We start from the raw sequence: 14,122 nt of genomic DNA on the forward strand, positions 1-14,122 counted from the left end.
ACTTTGGCATCCCACTTCAGAATTCTACTAATGTAGAGAATCCAGTCCAATCCAATCCCACTCCCCTGGACCAGTATCCAGAGAATCCCTACTGGCTGATCCTAACTGGGATTGGAATGGGAATCCTGCCCATCCCATCCTCATGCTTTGTCTACAGCTTCGAGCCCCAAAGCTCTGGATGGTCACGTTGCTGTAACCCCCGCTGATAATCCAGGGATTGTGTGTAAATAAATAGTGTTCAGTAACTGTTTTATTACATTAAGACTTGGCAATAAGCCCCCACATCCCCCAGTCTCTCCCCCAGGCTCTCCCCCAGTCTCTCCCCTAGTCTCTCCCCCAGGCTCTCCCCCAGTCTCTCCCCTAGTCTCTCCCCTAGTCTCTCCCCCAGTCTCTCCCCTAGTCTCTCCCCTAGTCTCTCCCCCAGTCTCTCCCCCAGGCTCTCCCCCAGTCTCTCCCCTAGTCTCTCCCCTAGTCTCTCCCCCAGTCTCTCCCCTAGTCTCTCCCCTAGTCTCTCCCCCTAGTCTCTCCCCCAGTCTCTCCCCAGTCTCTCCCCTAGTCTCTCCCCCAGTCTCTCCCCTAGTCTCTCCCCTAGTCTCTCTCCTAGTCTCTCCCCTAGTCTCTCCCCTAGTCTCTCCCCCAGGCTCTCCCCCAGTCTCTCCCCTAGTCTCTCCCCTAGTCTCTCCCCTAGTCACTCCCCCAGTCTCTCCCCTAGTCTCTCCCCCAGTCTCTCCCCTAGTCTCTCCCCCAGTCTCTCCCCTAGTCTCTCCCCTAATCTCTCCCCCAGGCTCTCCCCCAGTCTCTCCCCTAGTCTCTCCCCTAGTCTCTCCCCTAGTCTCTCCCCTAGTCTCTCCCCCAGGCTCTCCCCCAGTCTCTCCCCTAGTCTCTCCCCTAGTCTCTCCCCTAGTCTCTCCCCTAGTCTCTCCCCCAGTCTCTCCCCTAGTCTCTCCCCTAGTCTCTCCCCCAGTCTCTCCCCTAGTCTCTCCCCTAGTCTCTCCCCTAGTCTCTCCCCTAGTCTCTCCCCCAGTCTCTCCCCCAGTCACTCCCCCAGTCTCTCCCCCAGTCTCTCCCCCAGTCTCTCCCCCAGTCACTCCCCCAGTCTCTCCCCCAGTCTCTCCCCAGTCTCTCCCCCAGTCTCTCCCCTAGTCTCTCCCCCAGTCTCTCCCCTAGTCTCTCCCCCAGTCTCTCCCCTAGTCTCTCCCCTAGTCTCTCCCCTAGTCTCTCCCCCAGTCTCTCCCCCAGTCTCTCCCCCTAGTCTCTCCCCCAGTCTCTCCCCTAGTCTCTCCCCCAGTCTTTCCCCTAGTCTCTCCCCTAGTCTCTCCCCCAGTCTCTCCCCCAGTCTCTCCCCCAGTCACTCCCCCAGTCACTCACCCAGGCTCTCCCCTAGTCTCTCCCCCAGTCACTCCCCCAGTCACTCCCCTAGTCTCTCCCCCAGTCTCTCCCCCAGTCTCTCCCCCTAGTCTCTCCCCCAGTCTCTCCCCTAGTCTCTCCCCCAGTCTCTCCCCTAGTCTCTCCCCTAGTCTCTCCCCCAGTCTCTCCCCCAGTCTCTCCCCCAGTCACTCCCCCAGTCACTCACCCAGGCTCTCCCCTAGTCTCTCCCCCAGTCACTCCCCCAGTCACTCACCCAGGCTCTCCCCTAGTCTCTCCCCCAGTCTCTCCCCCAGTCACTCACCCAGGCTCTCCCCTAGTCTCTCCCCCAGGCTCTCCCCTAGTCTCTCCCCCAGTCTCTCCCCCAGTCACTCACCCAGGCTCTCCCCTAGTCTCTCCCCCAGGCTCTCCCCTAGTCTCTCCCCTAGTCTCTCCCCTAGTCTCTCCCCCAGTCACTCACCCAGGCTCTCCCCTAGTCTCTCCCCCAGGCTCTCCCCTAGTCTCTCCCCTAGTCTCTCCCCCAGTTACTCACCCAGGCTCTCCCCTAGTCTCTCCCCCAGTCTCTCCCCTATTCTCTCCTCCATTCTCTCTCCTAGTCTCTCCCCCAGTCACTCCCCCAGGCTCTCCCCTAGTCTCTCCCACAGTCACTCCCCCAGGCTCTCCCCTAGTCTCTCCCCTAGTCTCTCCCCCAGTCACTCACCCAGTCTCTCCCCCAGTCACTCCCCCAGTCTCTCCCCTAGTCCCTCCCCCAGGCTCTCCCCTAGTTTCTCCCCCAGTCTCTCCCCCAGTCACTCACCCAGGCTCTCCCCTAGTCTCTCCCCTAGTCTCTCCCCCAGTCACTCACCCAGTCTCTCCCCTAGTCTCTCCCCCAGTCTCTCCCCTAGTCTCTCCCCTAGTCTCTCCCCCAGTCTCTCCCCTAGTCTCTCCCCTAGTCTCTCCCCCAGGCTCTCCCCTAGTCTCTCCCCTAGTCTCTCCCCCAGTCACTCACCCAGGCTCTCCCCTAGTCTCTCCCCCAGGCTCTCCCCTAGTCTCTCCCCTAGTCTCTCCCCCAGTCACTCACCCAGGCTCTCCCCTAGTCTCTCCCCCAGTCTCTCCCCTATTCTCTCCCCCAGTCTCTCCCCTAGTCTCTCCCCTAGTCTCTCCCCCAGTCTCTCCCCTAGTCTCTCCCCCAGTCTCTCCCCCAGTCTCTCCCCTAGTCTCTCCCCAGTCTCTCCCCTAGTCTCTCCCCCAGTCTCTCCCCCAGTCTCTCCCCCAGTCTCTCCCCTAGTCTCTTCCCCAGTCTCTCCCCTAGTCTCTCCCCTAGTCTCTCCCCCAGTCTCTCCCCTAGTCTCTCCCCTAGTCTCTCCCCTAGTCTCTCCCCCAGTCTCTCCCCTAGTCTCTCCCCCAGTCTCTCCCCTAGTTTCTCCCCCAGTCTCTCCCCTAGTCTCTCCCCCAGCCTCTCCCCTAGTCTCTCCCACAGTCTCTCCCCCAGTCTCTCCACCAGTCTCTCCCCTAGTCTCTCCCCCAGTCTCTCCCCTAGTCTCTCCCCTAGTCTCTCCCCCAGTCTCTCCCCCAGTCTCTCCCCCAGTCACTCCCCCAGTCACTCACCCAGGCTCTCCCCTAGTCTCTCCCCCAGTCACTCCCCCAGTCACTCACCCAGGCTCTCCCCTAGTCTCTCCCCCAGTCTCTCCCCCAGTCACTCACCCAGGCTCTCCCCTAGTCTCTCCCCCAGGCTCTCCCCTAGTCTCTCCCCCAGTCTCTCCCCCAGTCACTCACCCAGGCTCTCCCCTAGTCTCTCCCCCAGGCTCTCCCCTAGTCTCTCCCCTAGTCTCTCCCCTAGTCTCTCCCCCAGTCACTCACCCAGGCTCTCCCCTAGTCTCTCCCCCAGGCTCTCCCCTAGTCTCTCCCCCAGTTACTCACCCAGGCTCTCCCCTAGTCTCTCCCCCAGTCTCTCCCCTATTCTCTCCTCCATTCTCTCTCCTAGTCTCTCCCCCAGTCACTCCCCCAGGCTCTCCCCTAGTCTCTCCCACAGTCACTCCCCCAGGCTCTCCCCTAGTCTCTCCCCTAGTCTCTCCCCCAGTCACTCACCCAGTCTCTCCCCCAGTCACTCCCCCAGTCTCTCCCCTAGTCCCTCCCCCAGGCTCTCCCCTAGTTTCTCCCCCAGTCTCTCCCCCAGTCACTCACCCAGGCTCTCCCCTAGTCTCTCCCCTAGTCTCTCCCCCAGTCACTCACCCAGTCTCTCCCCTAGTCTCTCCCCCAGTCTCTCCCCTAGTCTCTCCCCTAGTCTCTCCCCCAGTCTCTCCCCTAGTCTCTCCCCTAGTCTCTCCCCCAGGCTCTCCCCTAGTCTCTCCCCTAGTCTCTCCCCCAGTCACTCACCCAGGCTCTCCCCTAGTCTCTCCCCCAGGCTCTCCCCTAGTCTCTCCCCTAGTCTCTCCCCCAGTCACTCACCCAGGCTCTCCCCTAGTCTCTCCCCCAGTCTCTCCCCTATTCTCTCCCCCAGTCTCTCCCCTAGTCTCTCCCCTAGTCTCTCCCCCAGTCTCTCCCCTAGTCTCTCCCCCAGTCTCTCCCCCAGTCTCTCCCCTAGTCTCTCCCCAGTCTCTCCCCTAGTCTCTCCCCCAGTCTCTCCCCCAGTCTCTCCCCCAGTCTCTCCCCTAGTCTCTTCCCCAGTCTCTCCCCTAGTCTCTCCCCTAGTCTCTCCCCCAGTCTCTCCCCTAGTCTCTCCCCTAGTCTCTCCCCTAGTCTCTCCCCCAGTCTCTCCCCTAGTCTCTCCCCCAGTCTCTCCCCTAGTTTCTCCCCCAGTCTCTCCCCTAGTCTCTCCCCCAGCCTCTCCCCTAGTCTCTCCCACAGTCTCTCCCCCAGTCTCTCCACTAGTCTCTCCCCTAGTCTCTCCCCTAGTCTCTTTTCCAGTCACTCACCCAGTCTCTCCCCTAGTCTCTTCCCCAGTTTCTACCCTAGTCTCTCTCCTAGTCTCTCCCCCAGTCTCTCCCCTAGTCTCTCCCCCAGTCTCTCCCCTAGTCTCTCCCCTAGTCTCTCCCCTAGTCTCTCCCCCAGTCTCTCCCCTAGTCTCTCCCCGTCTCCCCCAGTCTCTCCCCTAGTCTCTCCCCTAGTCTCTCCCCCAGTCACTCACCCAGTCTCTCCCTTTCCTCACCCACATCGCTACCATTACCCCATTTCTAAAATAATGGATGTTAAGAGAGACAAAAGTACATCAATAATTCATCAAAAACTCAACTGTACTGTCACGCTTGAATGAAACAGTGACTATTTAACAATTGGCCCAGTTTTCCTTGATGATTTGTTGTTCTAGAAGACAGAGAAATATATTGTGAATCCCCCAGAGAAGAAAAAACAGGCCTAGTTTCTGAGCTCAGAAGGGAGCTATACTTGGCTGGCTTGTGTCTTACTTCCAAGCAAACATAGCTTGTTTGTTCTGTTGTGGTGGCTGGCCTGGTCTGGCATAGTAACTGAATTAGCAGGAAGTGGAGAGAGAAGAGTGCCAGGGCGCTCCCTTTAGACATGTGTGCCTCCTTCAAGTGTATGTGTCTGTCTACCCACATGCGTATGACTGTGAATATGGGTTATGAATATGGGTTATGAGGGCACTAGGGGTTGGCTGTGACCGGGGCAGTTGGCACTCAATGGTCCCATTTGTATGGGTCTTTTAGTAGTCTGGAGGGGTTCCCACAGTGGCAGCTGCCATGCCGCTCCACACAGACACACACACACGTGCACACACACACGCACACGCACTTCATAGGGGCATGTCATAAACTACAGATGTACCCCTCATAATTTCTTATTCATTCATCTCTTGCAACACTACTGAATGGACAAATGGAGACTCAAGGCCACTTCAAAATGTTGCCCCTTTGTCGATAAGAAACAAAAGATGTAGCTAAAAGATGAACACCTACAGTAGTTTTACAATGGTGCTTCAGTTGATAAAAACTGCAAAGCCCTTATCGTCAGATCAGAAAGGGGACATGGCTACTTGGACTGGTGATCTGTGTAAAGATCATTATGTTAAAGGTGCCATATGCAGAAATGTCCCGGATGCTAAAATTCTAATAGTTCACCTAACTTCCGTTGTGAGGCCAGTTGGACGTACTGTGGTTGTGAGGCCAGTTGGACGTACTGCAGGATTGATGTGAGGCCAGTTGGACGTACTGTGGTTGTGAGGCCAGTTGGACGTACTGCAGGATTGTTGTGAGGCCAGTTGGACGTACTGTGGTTGTGAGGCCAGTTGGACGTACTGTGGTTGTGAGGCCAGTTGGACGTACTGTGGTTGTGAGGCCAGTTGGACATACTGCCGGTTGGACGTACTGCCAAATTCTCTATAACGATGTTGGAGGTGGCTTATGATAAGATGAATTAACATTCAATTCTCTGGCAACAGTTCTGTTGGACATTCCTGCAGTCCGCATGCCAACTGCATGCTCCCTCAACACTAGAGACATTGTTTTCTGACAAAACTGCACATTTTAGAGTGGCCTTTGATTGTCACCAGCACAAGGTGCACCTGTGTAATGATCCTGCTGTTTAATCAGCTTCTTGACATGCCACACCTATCAGGTGGATAGATTATCTTGACAAAGGAGAAATGACCACAGGGATGTAAACAAACGTGTGCACATCATTTGAAAGAAAGACGCTTTATGTGCGTATGGAACATTTCAGGGATCTTTCATTTCAGCTCATGAAACATGTGACCAACACTTCACATGTTGCATTTATATTTGTGTTCAGTATTAGAACAGATCTACTGCCTCTTAAACTTGCTTTTAATGAGAATGACAGCTCTGTAACTCACATTTCTATGTGAATTTGCTCAAAAAGTTACACATGTCAGATAATGTTACAGACCAAAGAGAGATTCCCTCTGATTCCTTTCATGGCATACATACTGTATCACTATCAATCCTGTCTGTGTCCTTGGTCTGCTCCTCCTCACTCAAGACATCAAAGCAACACAAAGCACGACAGAGACCCACGCTCTTAGAAAAAAAATTGCTCTCCAGAACCTAAAACAATTATTTGGCTGTCCCCATAGGAGAACCCTATTTGCTTCCAGCTAGAACTCTTTTTTTGTTTATTGATAGAACCTAAAAGGGTTTTTACTTTGAACCAAAAAGGGTTCTCCTATGGGGACAGCCAAAGAGCCCATTTTGGAACCCTTTTTTCTAAGAGTGCAGTAATGCTAATGTGGGCTAGAGGGAGCAGAGAGGGGAGATTGAGAGGGGAGGAGAGCAGGGAGTGGAGAAGAGACTAAGAGTGGATGGAGCGAGGGGAGACAAGAGTGGTGCAGGGGAGAAGGGTGCACCCAGCTGGGTGTTCATCAGACTGTCCAACACTCTCTCTCAGGTGAAGGGCAGCAACCCCCCACGTATCTACCAGACAGACAGTAATACCACTGGCTTTACTAGTTACACAAGGCCAAGAGTGAAGACATGAATGATGTACCTACAGTAAACCAGTGTTTCCCAACTCCAGTCCTCGAGTACCCCACAACAGTAAACATGTTTTTGCTGTAGCCCTGGACAAGCACTGTGATGACCTGTATCAATTTTCCTCATCATTTCACTGATCCTCTGACCAATTCAGGTCTTGCTGGCTTCTCTGAATCACATTGCACCGAGGCCTGCATGATGAAAGCAGGGTCAGACGGGGTCATCCCTGTAGCTCCTATACTCTTAATTCACCCCGGCCTCAGTGACCTCACCCATCAACATCCCATTTATAGCGCTGCTCTTTCTCCCTAGATATAGTCTCCTGATAGAAAAGGCTATGGTGATTTGCTATCGTGGCCCTTTTCCTGGCCTCAGAAGGAATGTGAAGCTCACGCTCCTCTAACAGAAACATCAAACATGCGCCAGGGTTTTAGACTAATGGACTTCAAAGAAGCTACAGAGAGCAGGGGGTCTGAGTTTGGAGGGAGGTGGTGAAACAACACAGCAATACATTACAGGGCTTTTGGTTCCAGGCAGGAGCTAAGTCTGTGCTCGTCTGTGTAGACGCTCCCTTAGCCTCCACATGTCCAAAGAAAATACAGCCGACGCAGTGGTTTTTCTATTCAAAGTTGTTATGGCGATTTGTGACTCTGCCTTGATGCTTCTCGTGTCGCCATCTGAAACAGGTATAACGTCTGTAAAAAAAACTCTCTGAGTAAAGGAAACATGTTTTTTCAACTGTGGGAAACGGTTTTCATTCAACGTTACGCAGTCATAGCGTTCCCGTCAAATATCTGGCTGCATCTCGCCACGGTCACATTTTCCAGACTGTACACGTTCCAAAAGCAACTAAAGGAGTCGAAGACAGCTGCTATGCCGTATCCAACCCTCTCGTGCCCTCTGATCTACTGTGGCAGTGTGCTGATTGGCAGATGGCGATAGTTACACGACCACAGTCAGGACAGAGCCATCACATAGCTGAGAACAATGAGGAAGAAGAGACGTTGAATGATTTGTGAATGAAATGTTACTCCATGTTGAATCATTTAAAGACAGATCAGACAAAGGGAATAAGAGACCATTGCATTTAGCATTTAAAGATGTTATGATACTGTATCGTTGTGCTCAGTGCGACCTGGTCTCTATGGACTTTCGGTACTGTATCAGGATTGGAGTATGTGGGTAGAGTTTGGGGAACAGAGAGAAGGAGAGAGGGGGAGAGAAAGAGAGAGGGAGAGAGAGGGGGGGGGAGAGGAGGAGGAGAGAGATAGAAAGAGAGAGAGGGGAAGAGAGAGAGAGAGAAAGAGGGAGAGATAAGGAGAAAGAGAGAGAGAGAGAGAGAGAGAGAGAAAGAGAGAGAAAGAGAGAGAGAGAGAGAGAGAGAGAGAAGGAGGAGAGACTTACCATGTGGTAGTTGACTATTTCCTGGAGGCTCTCCCCACACTTCTCCAGACACTCCTGCAAGGAAAACAAGCCACAATAGCTTCAGTATATTGTATTACAGCATTTTAACAAGATTAGAGACAGAGAGGGATCCTGTTCCCTTTGCTAATGCTGCCATGCCAAGTGTAATTTCATTTCTATTGTACAAATAGTCAAATTAAGTTAGCATTTTCCAATTTTACTGATGGATTTTGTCACTCATATTGTACAAGACTAAGACAGAATGGAAACATAATTTCAGGCCTAACTCTTTTCCATGTTTTCAATGGAAAATACAAATAATAACGAGATCCTCCGAATTAGACAAGAGGGTGAACCAATTGGAGAGCCATGCACTAGCAGGCCTTTAATACCACTTAATGTTGGCGGCAACGAGTCTACTACTTCTGGCGTAAACTCAGCTCTCATGGAGAAAGTTCTGGAGGACGCTGGTCCTGGAACCCTGACCAAGACGTAGGCCTACCGTCGTAAGCCTCCACTCCAGGCCTGATCCTTCCACTGACACTGACTAATCCATTCGTAGAGTAATCAGGTTCACACACAGACTTACTCAGGCACGCGGTCAGAGAGCAGGAAAGCACTACTTCCAAGATTAAGCACTACGAGAGCCCGGCCCCAAGACATTCAAGCGTGTTTTACCACGTACAAAAAGGCTAGTTTGTGCTTTGTAGGAATACATTTTACGTGATGGACTTAGATATTATTACACTTATATTTGAGTCATTTGGCAGATGTTCTTATCCAGAGAGACTTACAGGAGAAATGAGGGTTGAGTGCCCTGCATAAGGTCACATCGGCAGATTTTTTTTACCTAGTTGGCTCGGGGATTCGTACCAGCGACTTTTCCGTTACTGACCCAGCGCTCTTAATCGCTAGGCTACCTGCAGAAAGTCTAGGTGTGTTGTGTTGTATATGATTAATATCCAGTAAATAGTGAATAAGTGCATAAGACAGTATAACAAGGTTATGAGGCTATACCCTAACACTTGGAAGACAACTTATTACACCTTACATTAGACATTGTGGTATATGACATTCCCGGATCCAACTGAACCTCACCGATATCATCTCATCCTTCTTGCATTGTTGGGACAGGTCCCGGATCCCGTTCACAAAGAGTTTGTTGGCGCTGACATACGCCTTCCCTGCCTCGATCATCCCACTGCATAGCTTCACCAACTGGGGGAGGAGAGAAGAGAGAAAGAGGTGCAGCGAATCAGGTAGGGAGAGGAAATTAGGGTACGCATACAGAGTAGCAAATGATACACCTCTCTACATACAGTACAAATCGATTCCAATCTTAAATACTGTGCACAGTGGAGGGACCTTTCCCTGGCCTATAAATGAACTGGTGAAATAAAAACCCTGAATGGGCCGTCCATTGTGATTATGTCACGGAGATGAAACCTATGGTTGAATCCTGAGGACAGCCACTTGATTTTGTACCCCCTCAGATTCGAGGACGTCCGTAAGGACAGAGCTCCTGTAGCATACTACAGCGTCCCCCTTTCCACAGCAAACAGCCACATCATATTCCCACACAGAGATTCCCAACCTAACCATTTTGTGCATTTCAACACATGCTCGCCCACACTTGGCGACTACGCGTGTCCTACGGCTGCATGTTACTTTTGGCCCCTCAATTATCACCCGTAGTAATGTGTGGTGTGGTGGAGCACATTTCTCATGTGGCTTGTTATGTTACCCCATGACATAAGCATGCAACTAACACACATGCCACTAATGAGGGGGGGGGGGGGATGCGGTCCACGACTGGGGAATTAACAGTGTGGATTTCAGTGTAAAGACTTTTTGGTTACAACCACAAAGATTCATCTATAAACTGATTTATCTACTCTAGGGTTGCAACATGGACATTTTTGGATAGGACAGAATCTAACTGCCGAAAGTGCTCTCCCAAAAATACAGAGCAAGATGACAAGTCACATTTCTAACTTCACAGGACTCTAAAGAGAGGTGGAAGACTTGGACCCTCAGGAGTCACCAAAGGCCTGTCACAATGTTTACCTTCTGACAGCTGAACTGCCACGTAGCCTGATTTATGGTTCACTACAATGTGTGTCGTTTCTTTCTACATTCGCAAGACATTGAATCAAGGCCAGCCCCCCCCCCCCCCCCCCCCCCTCTCTCTCTCTCTCTCTCTCTCTCACCCATCTCAAGCAACCGGCCATTTCCTCACAGCCCCTAGCCAGACTCAACTCAGGGCCGGCCGACCATATCCTCTCACGCTAATTCCTGGGGAGAGAACTAGGAATGGGCTGCCAGTGTTTTCGGGTTGAGAGGAGAGTCCCACCTGTTTCCCTACTGAGGGATAAGGAAAGGCGGCAGAGGCAGGGTTAGTGGTTTGACAGTGGGTTGATGTTCGGGTAGAGTAATGCCCTTCTGTGTATTGTGATAGTACGCTAATGGATTTGGGCTTCTGGTGAGAGTTAACATGGGTGAGTCAAATTCAAACCCAAACAGTATGAGTCACCTGCAAAACCCTTGGGCATAACACTTGATACGTGTTCTCACGTATGTTTTAAATTCAACAATTAATACCAAAAGATGTAAGCTTAAATACAGGTAACAACCTAAATAAAGAAACTACATAAAGTGTCTTAATAGGGCGTTGGGACACCACGAGCCGCCGGAACCGCTTCAAGGCACCTTGGCAGAGATTCTACAAGTGTCTGGAACTCTATTGGAGGGCTGCGACAACATTCTTCCAGGAGAAATTCCATCTCTTGGTGTTTTTGTTGATGGGGGTGGAAAACCCTGTCTCAGGCGCCACTCCAGAATCTCACATAAGTGCTCGACTGGGTTGAGATCTGGTGACTGAGACGGCCACAGCTTATGGTTTACATCGTTTTCATGCTCGTCAAACCATTCAGTGACCCCTCGTGCCCTGTGGATGGGGGAAATTGTCCTCCTATGGTGGCATAGAAATGGTAGCCAAAATGATAACCTGCTGTCACGTTCTGACCTTTATTTCCTTTGTTTTGTATTCATTATTTAGTATGGTCAGGGCGTGAGTTGGGGTGGGCAGTCTATGTTTGATTTTCTATGATTTGGGGATTTCTATGTTTCGGCCTAGTATGGTTCTCAATCAGAGGCAGGTGTCATTAGTTGTCTCTGATTGAGAATCATACTTAGGTAGCCTGGGTTGCACTGTTTGTTTGTGGGTGATTGTCTATGTTGATGGCTTGTTTCAGCGCAGCTCGCATTAGCTTCACGGTTGTTATTTTGGTTATTGTTTTTGTATAGTGTTTCAGTGTTCAGTGTTTTCTTTATTAAAATTCATGATGAACACATATCACGCCGCATTTTGGTCCTCCGATCCTTCTCGCCTCTCCTCTTCAGATGAAGAGGAGGACGACCGTGACACCTGACCAGCATTTTTATACATGACCCTAAGCCTGATGGGATCTTAATTGCTTAATTAACTCAGGAACCATACCTGTGTGGCAGCACCTGCTTTCAATATACTTTGTATCCCTCATTTACATTTTAGTCATTTAGCAGATGTTCTTATCCAGAGCGACTTACAGGAGCAATTAAGGTTAAGTTCCTTGTTCAAGGGCACATCGACAGATTTTTCACCGAGTCGACTCAGGGATTCAAACCAGCGACCTTTCAGTTATTGGCCCAATGCTCTTAACCACTAGGCTACCTGCTGGTTACTGGCCCTACACTCTTAGATCCACCTCTACGCAGACGACACCATTCTATATACCTTCGGCCCGTCTTTGGACACTGTGCTATCTAACCTCCAAACAAGCTTCAATGCCATACAACACTCCTTCCGTGGCCTCCAACTGCTCTTAAACGCTAGTAAAACCAAATGCATGCTTTTCAACCGGTCGCTGCCTGCACCCGCATGCCCGACTAGCATCACCACCCTGGATGGTTCCGACCTAGAATATGTGGACGTCTATAAGTACCTAGGTGTCTGGCTAGACTGCAAACTCTCCTTCCAGACTCATATCAAACATCTCCAATCGAAAATCAAATCAAGAGTCGGCTTTCTATTCCGCAACAAAGCCTCCTTCACTCACGCCGCCAAGCTTACCCTAGTAAAACTGACTATCCTACCGATCCTCGACTTCGGCGATGTCATCTACAAAATGGCTTCCAACACTCTACTCAGCAAACTGGATGCAGTCTATCACAGTGCCATCCGTTTCGTCACTAAAGCACCTTATACCACCCACCACTGTGACTTGTATGCTCTAGTCGGCTGGCCCTCGCTACATATTCGTCGCCAGACCCACTGGCTCCAGGTCATCTACAAGTCCATGCTAGGTAAAGCTCCGCCTTGTCTCAGCTCACTGGTCAGGATGGCAACACCCATCCGTAGCACGCGCTCCAGCAGGTGTATCTCACTGATCATCCCTAAAGCCAACACCTCATTTGGCCGCCTTTCGTTCCAGTACTCTGCTGCCTGTGACTGGAACGAATTGCAAAAATCGCTGAAGTTGGAGACTTTTATCTCCCTCACCAACTTCAAACATCAGCTATCTGAGCGGCTAACCGATCGCTGCAGCTGTACATAGTCTATTGGTAAATAGCCCACCCTTTCTCACCTACCTCATCCCCATACTGTTTTTATTTATTTACTTTTCTGCTCTTTTGCACACCAATATCTCTACCTGTACATGACCATCTGATCATTCATCACTCCAGTGTTAATCTGCAAAATTGTAATTATTTGCCTACCTCCTCATGCCTTTTGCACACATTGTATATAGACTCCCCCTTTGGTTTCTACTGTGTTATTGACTTGTTAATTGTTTACTCCATGTGTAACTCTTTGTTGTCTGCTCACACTGCTATGCTTTATCTTGGCCAGGTCGCAGTTGCAAATGAGAACTTGTTCTCAACTAGCCTACCTGGTTAAATAAAGGTGAAATAAAATTTTAAAAAAGGCTACCTGCTGGTTACTGGCACTACACTCTTAACCACTAGGCTACCTGCTGGTTACTGGCCCTACACTCTTAACCACTAGGCTACCTGCTGGTTACTGGCCCTACACTCTTAACCACTAGGCTACCTGCTGGTTACTGGCCCTACACTCTTAACCACTACGCTACCTGCTGGTTACTGGCCCTACACTCTTAACCAATACGCTACCTGCTGGTTACTGGCCCTACACTCTTAACCACTACGCTACCTGCTGGTTACTGGCCCTACACTCTTAACCACTACGCTACCTGCTGGTTACTGGCCCTACACTCTTAACCACTACGCTACCTGCTGGTTACTGGCCCTACACTCTTAACCACTACGCTACCTGCTGGTTACTGGCCCTACACTCTTAACCACTACGCTACCTGCTGGTTACTGGCCCTACACTCTTAACCACTACGCTACCTGCTGGTTACTGGCCCTACACTCTTAACCACTACGCTACCTGCTGGTTACTGGCCCTACACTCTTAACCACTAGGCTACCTGCCAACCAGTCTCTTTCTTTTTTTTAAACTCAAGTGTTTCCATTATTTGTACAGTATATTAACACCCAAATCATGACATCTGACGAGCCAAAGAGCCACATACCCTCACATAATGTCAAACTGAGACATCCTGCACTTTTCACGGTCATTGCTCATGCCAACAGTGATGATATAGTGAAGGGAGAGCGAAGCAGCAGACTAACCTCCGCAGACACATCACTCACATAACTCAAGGTCAAACGGAACAGATGGACTGGTGACATCATGAGCATTACCACAAAGCACCAGGCTTCCTCGTTAGAGGGTAACCCAATGCTTTGAAAGCCAGTCTAATGCATTCTAATGTTGTCGGTCCTCTTCCCTATCCCCCTGCCCTGCCACGTCACGTTTAGCCCACACAAACCTGAGCTGCTGAAACATTAAGCAAGTCGAC

General features: G+C 50.8%; 1 protein-coding gene across 3 annotated transcripts in view; it reads right to left on the reverse strand.

Moving 5' to 3' along the window:
* LOC109869189 (arf-GAP with coiled-coil, ANK repeat and PH domain-containing protein 3-like) overlaps positions 1-14,122 on the reverse strand; it is a 74,642-nt gene that overhangs the window by 26,521 nt on the left and 33,999 nt on the right. For all 3 annotated transcript variants that reach the window (XM_020459140.2, XM_020459139.2, XM_020459141.2), the window contains exons 3-4: positions 9,294-9,413; positions 8,196-8,249 (exon numbers count right to left, since the gene is read on the reverse strand). In XM_020459140.2, coding sequence (XP_020314729.1) covers positions 8,196-8,249; positions 9,294-9,413 — 174 coding nt within the window. The remainder of the gene's footprint in view (positions 1-8,195; positions 8,250-9,293; positions 9,414-14,122) is intronic.

This window comes from Oncorhynchus kisutch, linkage group LG24 (genome assembly GCF_002021735.2).
Source record: "Oncorhynchus kisutch isolate 150728-3 linkage group LG24, Okis_V2, whole genome shotgun sequence".
Lineage (NCBI taxonomy): Eukaryota > Metazoa > Chordata > Actinopteri > Salmoniformes > Salmonidae > Oncorhynchus > Oncorhynchus kisutch.